The 12,523-nt window shown below is 34.8% G+C and overlaps 1 protein-coding gene across 4 annotated transcripts in view; it reads right to left on the bottom strand.

The window, feature by feature from the left end:
* Nucleotides 1-12,523, bottom strand: part of ostm1 (osteoclastogenesis associated transmembrane protein 1) — a 44,974-nt gene that overhangs the window by 3,647 nt on the left and 28,804 nt on the right. For 2 of the 4 annotated variants that reach the window (XR_012395333.1, XM_073932109.1), the window contains exons 2-5: nt 5,982-6,093; nt 5,676-5,770; nt 5,475-5,585; nt 2,726-2,891 (exon numbers count right to left, since the gene is read on the bottom strand). Coding sequence is in view for 2 of the 4 variants with exons in the window: in XM_073932109.1 (XP_073788210.1) it covers nt 2,726-2,891; nt 5,475-5,585; nt 5,676-5,770; nt 5,982-6,042 (433 nt within the window). In the remaining 2 variants the exon portion in view is untranslated. Of the gene's footprint in view, nt 1-2,725; nt 2,892-5,474; nt 5,586-5,675; nt 5,771-5,981; nt 6,094-8,838; nt 9,276-12,523 lie in introns of those variants that run through there. The other 2 variants (XR_011007664.1, NM_001386310.1) reach the window with 2 other exon arrangements.

The following is a 12,523-nucleotide window of genomic DNA, read 5'->3' as shown; positions in this document are numbered from 1 at the left end:
CAATGCACAATTTAACCTTGAAGTCAGAGACGGCTTGTGTTCTAAACGGTCTGGAAGCACTTCCGTGAAGTTGGCACCCCATAAAAATAAATAATTCCCAAAACTATGCCATTCGATTGTGCTGATTTGTGCTGCAAAAAAGAATGCTTGTGCTGGTTTGGGGTCTGAAATACTCAGCATTATTTTTTGACCGTGTGATGTCACTTTCCACCCTATGTTACTCAAATCACTCCAAATCAGCACAGTTCGTTTGTGCTCGATTTGTGCTGGGTTGGTGTCGCTGTTTTTAATTCATTATGCAATATTTTAATGATAGAAGCGGCACTAACAAAACTTTCATACAATCCAGCACAAATGAAACACACAAAAGCGAGACTATTTTGGTAAATGTAGAGCAACTAGAGCCGAGAGACCTCTGAATTACCTAATATTAACGAGCACAAATTGTGCACAAACGAAAATAATATATTTGTGCTTAAATATAAATATCTGATGTTCATTTCAACGGCACAAATCGGGCACAACTGAATGACAGCATTTTCTGTGAGATTTAGAAGAACTGGGGTGAAGTGATGTCATGGCTCCCGAATTATTTTGGTTATATCTAAACAAGGAAAACAGATAAAGTGTTTATTTTGGCACAAATCAGCACAAACTGGACACAAACATATAACTCCATTTTGTGCGATTTAGAGAAAATGGGGAGGAGAGTAATGTTGCGGCTGATCAGGCAATATCTAAACAATGAAAATAGATACAGTGTTTATGTTAACAGCACAAACCAGCACAAATCAAGCACAAACGAATGACTCCATTTTGTGCGAATAGAGGAAATTGGGTGGAGAGTGACGCCATGGCTCTCGAATTATTTTGGTTATATCTAAAGAAGGAAAACAGATATTGTAACAACTGTGCTGATTTGGAGTGATTTGAGCAACATGGGGTGAAAAGTGACGTCACACGGTCAAAAAAAAGCTTAATATGTCAGACCTCAAACCAGCACAGATGTTGGTTTTTGCAGCACAAATCAGCACAAATGAATCGCATAGTTTTGGGGATTATTTATTTTTATGGAGAGCCAACTTCACGGAGGTTCTGAAAGAAGCTAAAATTAGTAGTGTTGTTGATCTAAGAATGCTCAGTTAAAGGTCCCGTGAAATGCTTTGAAATGTGTATTTTTTTCAATGTGTGACAAAATTTCAACTGAAACATGAAGACAAAGCAGGACTTAAGAGTAGCTCCTCCCCTTTAAAAAAAACAGCCAATAGTGTTTTGTTTTTAAATTTCATTTCTGCCAATGAGAGTGGTTGAGCTCAAGTCGATCGAATAAAAAGCTCATGAAAAGCATCTTAAAGCGGGCAGGACATGTCAGATACTAGAGAGCCTTTGATTGGTCAGAGGATTTAATGAGAAACTGAAGTATGAGACGAACTATGATATTAGATTAAAAAAAAAAGTATGGCTGCACCTGAAATCACATACTGCCCTACTATATAGAATGCTAAAATCTGTATGCGAGCTAAGTAGTATGTCCGAATTCATAGAATTTTGAAAAACAAAATCTGAGAAATACCCGGATGACCTATTACTTTTGGCGAAATACTGAAGTGCGCATTTTATGCAACTGGGTATATTCTAGAATCCTACAAGTGATTTTAATACCTTTTAAAGACTTTTTTAAAGACCCTCTCAGATTATTTTAAGACCAAATCGCCATTTCAAGTTCTAATCAGTATCAAACCTTTAACTTAATAAACAGTTGTTAATAAACAGTTGTCATTAAATAAATTAATGGAGCACAACCACGCAACAGAACTCAGATAAGCTCGGAAGAAACAAAGCTTTAAAGAATAAATTACGAGGTTGTTTTCAGTGACAGGCTTCAGCCACTGTTTAAACTCATCTCTCCAACCAGGAGTACGCAAACTTACATTTTCCCATTTCGCCTGTTTCTCTACATGTGGAGCGCGTCACATCACCTTACCGCATTTGTCGCAATTTACGTGTCACCAACCGGATGGAGGAGTTTGGCCAGACATGCCCTGGCCCGAATAAATCATGTGGATCGAGCACGCCATTGTAAATATTAGGAGGAAAATTTATTTATTTATGCTTTTTTGAAGTCAAACACTTTGGACAACGATTGAACAAAATTTAAGACCTCGTAAAAACGCAATTAAGACTTTTTAATAACTTAATTTTTTATCTAAATTTTCTATTAATTGATTTATCAACTTTTAATACTTTACGAACCCGCGGACACCCTGTGCAAGCTATACTTTTCGATGATGCCATGCGAGAAAACTCATGAATGATAGAAGCGACGCAACTAACGTGCATAGGTCATGTGATCATGACAAAATGGCAGATGTAGTACATCTGAGATCCATTCATACTGCTGACATTCAATCTAATGGTCGAGTGGTACATTTAAATTCAAATACAGTAACAACTTAGTAGGCGATTTTGGATGTAGCCCAGGATTATATGTTCTAAATTTTAATTTTGTTTCTGTTTAGGAGCACACTAGATTGTATATCCTAAAGACTAACATGCTGAGCTTTTGATTTTTGAGTTTTGATTTCACAGGGACTTTAACCACTGTTTGACCACAAAAGTTAAAGCAGTTAGGATCATGCATGCACAATTAACATTGCTGAGCACCTCTGTCCTCGTTCTTGAGCCTTTAGTAAAGACAATTTGCACAGACTGGCAGGTAACTTACGGTGTATGAGCTTGCGTTTCTTTTGTTCTGAGTGCAGGAAGCTGCTTAAGTAGAAGATGATGGGGAGGAAGAGCATGAAGCTAGACACTGCGATGACAGGCACCGTCTCCTCACGAGGGAACGAGCAACCAAAGTTTTTACTCCACAACTTCCGCGTTATGTTCATCTGAAAAGCAAGGTAATAAATTGCAGATTTCTGGTAGTGTTATGCTTATCTAATGATGGATACCTTGTATTAATTCACACATCCACAGACCATTAATATTTTAGGTGACTATCTGTCTTTAATAGGACATTAAAGACGATTTGTCAACACAGGCTCTTTTGAAATAAGTGCTTCAGTCTACTTCTTTGAGAAATCATAAACATATACTTCAATATACGTTTGACCAAAGACGACAAAATACACAAGACATGTCACTTGTATAGTTAAGAATCGGAAAAAGTGTAACAGTTGATCTGGCGACTGAAGCCCTGTCTTCTAGTACAGGAGCCAATCATCAATCACTACAGACTGATGATTCTCCGGGGGAGGGGTTCAGACTAGATGAGAGTTTCTGCAGATTTTGTGTGATTCGAATGTTTAGAAATGAAACTAAAGACACAGATGCTGTTTAATTTTATTGGTGATTTCTAATATGAGATTTAATTGTAAGCTTGTCAAGCTACTTTGGAGAATTTGATGTTTCCCCATTCAAACAGAATGTGCATGCATACTTCCTGAGAGGCGTTTCAAAGATGGCTGCCGAGTGAAATGATTTGCCTTAAAAGGACTTTGATTTAACTACATTTCTAAGGTAAAATGAACTCTACAGGGCAGTATGAGACCAACAACCTTTGTCCTTTTCACATCAAAGATTTTACAGGTACACATTTTCATTTGTATAAAGGATTATTAACATGCAGTTCTTAGGACAACATCAAATAAATACCACAAAACACCTTAACGTATATGTTTGACTTATCTATCTATTTCAATGTGGACAACTTTTCTATTGTGATCAGTTTGCTAGTTAGCTCACTTTTGTTTTGTGCTTGTGATACAAAGTGATCAGGTTCATTTACAGTGAAGCACAGTTACACAAAAGAGATGAAAGCAATGTAAAAATCTAGGTAAACTATGTGGTTGTGATAAGCTTTTCTCTTATGCTTGTTTTTGAAAACACTTGATTGGATTTAGGCAAGGTGACTTCTGTCTATGACTTTTCATAGACATGTACAAGAAGAATAAATATCAGAAGTGTGCAGAATGAACATACCTGGAGCAACATGCTTTATGTTTCGCAAAAATGTAGGCTGAAGCATGAGTATCCAATTAGTCAGATTTTTCCATGAAATTGCAGTCCTTGGAGATTTAAAAAAACGCTAGTGAACAGCTACTGCCACTTTTAAAGTCAAATAAAACAAAACATCTTAATGTAAGAGACAATTTTTTGTTTTGAAGGAAGGCATTTAACATTGTCCAAAATTACTAGCTTACAGGATTTTTGTCACAGCAAATAGGCTGGAGTACATTCAAAATACCTTAATGTGCTGCCAAGACCCATGGGTTTTAATTTTGCATTGCCCACATTTGTTTTGTATTATTTAGACAAGTGATGGTAGACTTTAAAGAATCACCAATTAAAAAGGAAGAAAATATTTATTAGATTTTGGGTTTTGTTGGATCAATATTTGTTTAATTAAGCTGTATACGTTTTTCCAAACAAACTCACACGAAATCCAGTTCATTGCTAGGAGACGTGAGAACTTAAAACCACGTGGATTATTAAAAGTAACTGTGACTATTGTAAAATAATCTAAAAACAAAATGTTTGACTGCCTCTTACTAGATAGTCTTCCCTGTGTTGAAATATGCCTACTTCCATACTATATATGAAGTAAAGTTTGCAAAATGAGCAGTATGTCTGAATTCAAAGCATTCATAAAAAAGTAAAAAAGGACCAACATACCCAACCATTTTTAAGAAGATTCTGAAGTGTGCAACTGATGGGCAAAACTTGACAGTGATATGGGCAACTTGACAGTGATATGGGGCCAAAAGACAGGATTCATAAATGGGTGACATGATACAACTAACGCTGTAATGAGAGTAATGAAAGTAAAACCAACTAAAATTGAATTCATACTACACAGAACTAATTTTTACATACCAAGTGTAGTACCTACTAAAGACCATTTCATTGTGGTCATGTCATTGGCCCATGAACATTTCCTATTTGTTATCAAACTATTTCATAACTGTAACAAGTGGCAATTTAACCATAACCTAATGTTAAAACAGCTGTCATAACATTATTTATCAATATGTTTTGGATTCACAGAAGCCATAAAAATGATAAATGTATAACAGGAAATATGTTGGGACCATTGTGTTTGTTTACATCCCTTACAATGTTCTATACCTATGCAATTTTGTTCCTGAAATATCTATCAGCTCAAACTATGTAAAATATTGTAATAAATATTATAAAAATAACAGAATAATAATACAACATGTCTTTAACTTTTGTCAATTTGTGTTGACTAGTCCAGACCTCAAGAATCTGTAAAATACAGCTCTTTGGTGCTTACTTTGGTTACTTCTTTGTAGTGTAATGCATTCCAACCTTTATTTTCTACATATACAAGCACTACAAGCTTTTTTACATTTTTCCTAAATATACCTTCATAAAACTTAATTTGATAAAAAAGTCAGGACTGTTTTTGAGTCACGTAACAGGGTCTATATATACGAATGTATACTTACTGCGTCTTCTATATCAATGCAGAGGGTTTGGTTTTTCTCCATTTTACCATAGAGCTCATTCAACCTTTTGTATCGGGGTTTGCAGTCCTTGCAGAGTTCAGAGTGGTTGTCCTGTTTAGAAAACAGGATATTTTAAAACTTCTGTCATTTATTTAAACTGAAACCCTGTCTACATACTGTATGTGAACTGTTTGATATTACCTTATATTGCTCAAAACAGCTGAGTGACTGATTCAAAGTGGCCATGAAGTAGCGAGTGTCATTGGTGAGAGCCTCTTCATGTTCAGTCAGACATTCTAATCAACAATATAAACCAAACTCAAAATCATCATAATATCCACTACTACATTATGTTGAATAAAAACTAGGTATTATGTTTCTTGAAAACTGACGTAATTTTATCTACTGCAAGTCTATCATCTGTTTAGAAGTGAAACTGAAAGAAACATGAATAAGGGAAGGATCAAGCCTGATGTCAATTTTAAGGGATGCAACATTATTACTTACGATCACATTTTGCTGATGTCCAGATGTCTTCTAAATTGCTGTAGAGGGTATAGAGCAGCATCAACCTATCAGAACGCGTCAGGCTGTCATGGCAACTGACATTTCCAGGGCCCTTTTATGAGGACAAACACACAAGATATGAAGTGTTTTGAATTAACTTCTACAGCCGCAGTCCATATAAGATTTATAATAGCTTAAATATGTTTTTCTATACCATTGTAGGAGATAATATAGAACACAGATGTAAAACCCATTTTGCTGTTTGTATCCACTAAAATGTAATAAATTTTATATACACTACTGGTCAAAAGTTTGGGGTCAGTATGATTTTTAAATGTTTTAAAATAAGCTTCTCCTGCTCACCATGGCTGCATTTATTTAATCAAAAATACAGTACAAATTGTGAAATGTTATTGCACAATTAAATAACTGTTCAAAAGTGGTTTATAATTTAATTTAATAATTTATTCAAGTGATTTTAAAGATGAATTTTCAGCTCAATTATTCCAGTCTTCAGAGTCACACGATCCATCAGAAACCACTCTAATATTAATTCTTCTTCTTCTTCTTCTTCTTGTAAATATTTAACAATTTTACTGTTTTTTTACATTTAATAAATGCCGCCTTAATGAACAGAATAATTTTCTTAAAAAAGAAAAAAAAAATGACCCCTAACTTTTGACTGATTTATTAACTGATTTATTTTATTTTGATGTTTTATCTTATTGTCATCCATGATGACGGTAAATAATATTTTACAAGATGTTGTTCAAGACACTTCTATACAGCTTAAAAGTGACTTTTATAGGCTTAACTGTTAATAAGCTCAACTAGGCAGGTTAGGGTAATTAGCCAAATTATTGTGTAACGATAGTTTGTTCTGTAGACTATGGAAAAAATATATATAGCTTAAAGGGGCTAATAATTTTGTCCTTGAAATTTTTTTTTAAAAATCAAAAACTGCTTTAATTCTAGCTGAAATACTACAAATAATACCTTCTCCAGCAGAAAAATTATTATCAGACATACTGTGAAAATTTCCTTGCTCTGTTAAACTTAATTTGGGAAAAAAATAATAATAATAATAATTCAAAGGGGGTTTAATAATTCTGATTTCAACTGTATATGAAGCCAAAACATTTATATATTTTCCATAGTCAAAATATATTTGAAATAAAGTTCCATCACTAAGCTTAACACACTTAACTGCGCTTAGTAAAATACATAAAAGAATGATCATACTGAACTTTTGATTATATTTCCAAATATTGAACAGTTCTTGTCAACAAATGGGTAAAACCAATGGTTAAAAGTTTTAAAATGACTATTAATGAGTAGTTTGTGGTGGCATTGTGACCCTTGAATATAGTTTTTAATATATCATAAAGGGTTACATGGTGGCTCAGTAGTTAGCACTGTCACCTCACAGCAAGAAGGTCGCTGGTTCAAGTCCCGGCTGGGTCAGTTGGCATTTTTATGAGGAGTTTGCATGTTCTCCCTGTGTTTGTGCGAGTTTTCTCCGGGTGCTCCTGTTTCCCCCACAGTCCAAACATATGCGGTACAGGTAAATTGGATAGAGTAAATTGTCCGTAGTGTATGAGTGGGAATGAGTGTGTATAGATGTTTCCCAGTGATGAGTTGCAGCTGGAAGGGCATCCGCTGCATAAAACATTTGCTGGATAAGTTGGCGGTTCATTCCGCTGTGGCAACCCCAGATTAATAAAGGGACTAAGCTGAAAAGAAATTTAATTAATTTATTAAATATATATTTAATATGGGGGGACACGGTGGCTCAGTAGTTAAGCACTGTCGCCTTACAGCAAGAAGGTCACTGGTTCGAGTCCCGGCTGGGTCAGTTGGCATTTCTGTGTGAGGTTTGCATGTTCTCCCCATTTTAGCGTGGTTTTCCTCCAGGTGCTTGAGTTTCCCCCACAGTCTGAAGACATGCGGTACAAGTAAATTGGGTAAAGTAAATTGTCTGTAGTGGATGAGTGTGTATAGATGTTTCCCAGTGATGGGTTGCAGCTGGAAGGGCATCCGCTTTGTTAAACATATGCTGGATAAGTTGGCGGTTCATTCCGTAGTGGCAACCCTAGATTAATAAAGGGACTAAGCTGAAAAGAAAATCAAATCAAATCAAAAGAAAAATGTGTGAGGTTTGCATGTTCTCCCCATTTTAGCGTGGGTTTCCTCCAGGTGCTCGGATTTTCCCCACAGTCTAAATACATGTGGTATAGGTGAATTGAATAAACTGAATTGGCCGTAGAGAATGTGTGTGCGCATGTAAGAGTGTATTGCCGTTTCCCAGTACGGGGTTGCAGCTGGAAGAGCTTCTGCTCCGCAAAACATATGCTGGATAAGTTGGCGGTTCATTCCGCTGTGGTGACCCCTGATGAATAAGGGACTAAGCCGAAGGAAAATGATTTAATGAATGAAATATACTTGACATGTGATCAAATGGTTGTTGTTGTTTAGAACTTGACAACTTATGACTTTTGAGTGGGTTTATTCTATAAATCATGGTAAAAACATGAGTCATTATATAGTTTGTTATATTTATGAAAAAAAATGTAATAACCCTATGAAGCCGTATTCTAAATTTGCCACTTCAACTTGAAATAGACTTTTAGGCTCACTAAATAGTTCCAGAGTCGGTGTGAGTCAGGTTATGTTGAAACACACACACACACACACACACACACACACACACACACACACACACACACACACAATCACGAGACACAAGAACATGTGACCAGCGGTAGGGAAATTGTGTCAAACAGCCTTAAAAAACACGGCATATTTGCTGTCATAACGTTAGATGTCGAGAAAACGAATGTTTGAAATTAGCACTCACTTGTCCTGATGATATATTTAGATATATCTCCTTCAGACCTTTAAAGCCAGTGTAACAGTTCTGACAGACTTTGACAGGTCGTGCATAAAACACAAGACAGTTAGCGAAAGTCACGTAGCGCTGGCCGTAAATGCGAAGCAGTTCAATACAATACTCGTTCACTTCCAAGTCCTCTGGAAATGATGAAAGGCTGAGAGAGTAGAAAAACTCCAAACTGTTCGCCTTTGATACAGGAATGACTGCTCCTGGAAGCTTTACTGCAACATCACCACTCATCTCCGCTGGAGAAATCAAACAGTTCATTAATGTAATAGTCCATGCTACAAACGAACATAACACCGCAATAGTACATTTTGATAAATCCATCTCTAATTTACACTGAATACAGTCCACAGCAAAACTCCAGAGCTTCCTGTTTTCTTTTTGTCCTGTGTCAGTCACATGACTCATGTTCTAATCTCGCGATGAACGGGATTTACATGACCGGTGCACCTGTCTTAAAACGTCCAAAACTAAAAGAAGTGTAAAGGAGCCCAGGTAAAGCAGCTTTCAGCTATTTGTGTCTGTAAAATGAAAAAAAAAATTTTGATTGTATTTTGATAGACTTTTAACACTGAATCTTTAAACGTGTTGCAGCAAAAAAAGCTAATTTAGGTTAAGTCAATGATGTTTCTGATTATGTAGCCTATTTAATCTGAAACATGTGAGGTGGCCTTTTGTTTATTTTGTTAAATTTACACTTTAATTTTTTTATTATTTGTGTTTTTTTAATACAACTCTTCTAACATTGTTTACTGTTAGGAAAATACAGTTCAAACTTTTGTGTTTTTAAAAGAAGTTTCTCCTGCTAACCGGGCTGCATTTAAAATGCCTAATAAAAAGCCAGTGGCCAATATTGTTAAATGTTATTTCGAATAGATTTTATGTAAATGTATTCTAATGAATTTAATCTAATTAATTTATTCTTGAGATTCAATGCTGATTTTTTCAACAGACAATTTTTGTTCAGAAAGAAATATTTGTAATTATCAATATTGAAAACAGTTGCTCTGTTTGATATTTTGTTCAAACCATGATTTATCATCTATTAATAAATAAATAAATTCCAAAGTTTTTTTTATATCCTATTCATTAATGACTTAAATTATTCAGATATGAGATTAATTATATTGATAAAGTATTTTCCTTCAATTAATAGCTGTTATTATTTCACACTATATTGATCAAAATGCATCACTCTTTCCACAAATACATGAAACTGACACAAAGAACTGAAGTTTTCAACATTAATAATAATTTGAATGACAGAGAACAATATTGATCACAAAAGAGCAAATCAAACCATGGGACATTGAAGCTCAGTATAGCAGTATCACATTACAAATATTTGTGGCGAGTAGAATAGTCTTATATAAGAATAATAAAAATATATATTTATAGGCTTTTTTTTTTTTTTTTACAGATTTTTTACTGTACTTGAGGGTGTTGCTACTACAGATTATGACTAATAAATTTGGTCACTTAGGAACAAGTTCAGTTCATAACAGTCCCTTTTGCTGCATAATGCAAATTTTCTTAGTTAATCACATAGAATACCCTATAAATTTATATGATATTACTGTCATATATTCAGTACTGTATCACAGAAGCTTAACGTAGTATTATAAATGTATCACATTTCAAACAAGATCTTTAAGGTGAGCAGAAGTGTTTTCTTTCAAACTACTACTACTACTACTACTACTACTACTACTACTACTACTACTACTACTACTAATAATAATAATAATAATAATAATAATAATAATAATAATAATATGATATATAGTTGAAGTCAGAATTATTAGCCCCCCTTTGAATTTTTTTTCTCTTTTAAATATTTCCCAAATTATGTTTTCAGATTATGTCTGATAACATTTTTTTTCTTCTGGAGAAAGTCCTATTTGTTTTATTTCGGCTGAAATAAAAGCAGTTTTTAATGCTTTATAAAAACATTTTAGGGACAAAATTATTAGCCCCTCTAATTTTTTTTGATAGTCTACAGAACAAACCATCGTTATACATTAACTTGCCTAACTACCCTAACCTGCCTAGTTAACCTAATTAACCTAGTTAAGCCTTTAAATGTCACTTTAAGCTGTATAGAAGTGTCTTGAAAAACATCTAGTAAAATATTATTTACTGTCATCATGGCAAAGATAAAATAAATCAGTTATTAGAAATTAGTTATTAAAACTATGTTTAGAAATGTGTTGAAGGAATCTCTCCGTTAAACAGAAATTGGGGGGAAAAAACAGGGATGGCTAAAAATTCAGGGGGGCTAATAATTCTGACTTCAACTGATATGTTTTTTTTTTTTTTTTTTTTTACTGGTTTTTAACAGTAACATACAGATTATCATCATTAAATTACTTTCATCATTAAGTTACTTAATTCAATTCATAACAGTCATTGTTGCAAAATGAGCAATTTCTCAGCTAATCACATAAAATATATTGTTTTTTATATTAAATTACTGTTGAATATTTATATTAATTATGGCTATTTAATATTAATCTTTAATCGAGATGCATTTTATAAGGTCAGCAGCATGACAGTATTTATGAAAATCTGAATTAAACAATTTGTTTCTGACTGTTCTTCTTTATTGTGTGTGTGTGTGTGTGTGTGTGTGTGTGTGTGTGTGTGTGTGTGTGTGTGTGTGTGTGTGTGTGTGTGTGTGTGTGTGTGTGTGTGTTGAGACAGTGCCTTTATATGAACATGCACAGCATCCTCTCTCTTCTCGGTTTTTGACATCGTGTGCAATTTCGCGAATGCGTTATAGCGCGCACGGCCAAAAAATAATTACGGAGTCAAGGTAAACGATCTGGGCTCCGATTCTGATTGTGTTAATTGTCGCAAACCCTCGAATCAAGCCACTGCAGTCAATGGTCTTTAATGTAAAATTAGTGCCTCTTGATAACTTGCAGTCCACGGCAATTCTGCAGTCATGAGAGCCTGATGGAAATAGGGGACTCAGAATGCCTCGCATTAAGGGCTATTCTACTGCGTGCGCTGATGTCTGAGGGTAAATTCGCAGGTTTTATGTCGGGGATTGTGGCATTAGCTCTTCACTACTACAGTGTAGCAGCTCTGTTATTGTGATAGCCTTAAATTGGATGATCCAAGTCATTTCCCCTCCTCAGGCAGCTGCTTTCAGCGGTTTGCAAGCTGAGTTTATGAACGAGGTGCGCAAAATCATTCAGTGATGCTAGATATAAGATATTTGTTATGAAAATAAGCCTATACATATATAGCCACATATGAAATCAAGGTTAGCCCACGAACCCTGGAGGAAATAAGATTATTGATCAGTGTGAAAATAATCAGGTTTTTTACACAGGCCTACAATTACCATGTGCATTAAGGGCTTGATTTGAATGCACAACGGAGACAGAGGCAATTGTGCGAGGACAAAAATCACTAATTAGGCTGCCTAAGTGAAGTATCTTCATCGAATGAAGAGCTCTTAAGCAAAAGGATGAGCCTGGATTACTTGGTTTAAATTTTGAAAATTGTTAATGCGTGTGGCTCAAGATTGTCCTAATGAAATTTTAAAACGTAAAAGCAGGTTTTTAAGGAACTACAAGAGACATTGATTTCATGGGTCATCTGACCCTCACATCACAATCATTGACTGAGGTAA

Source organism: Danio rerio, chromosome 20 (genome assembly GCF_049306965.1).
Source record: "Danio rerio strain Tuebingen ecotype United States chromosome 20, GRCz12tu, whole genome shotgun sequence".
NCBI lineage: Eukaryota > Metazoa > Chordata > Actinopteri > Cypriniformes > Danionidae > Danio > Danio rerio.
The sequence above is the reverse complement of the archived record's forward strand: the minus strand, read 5'-3'. Positions and strand labels throughout refer to the sequence as shown.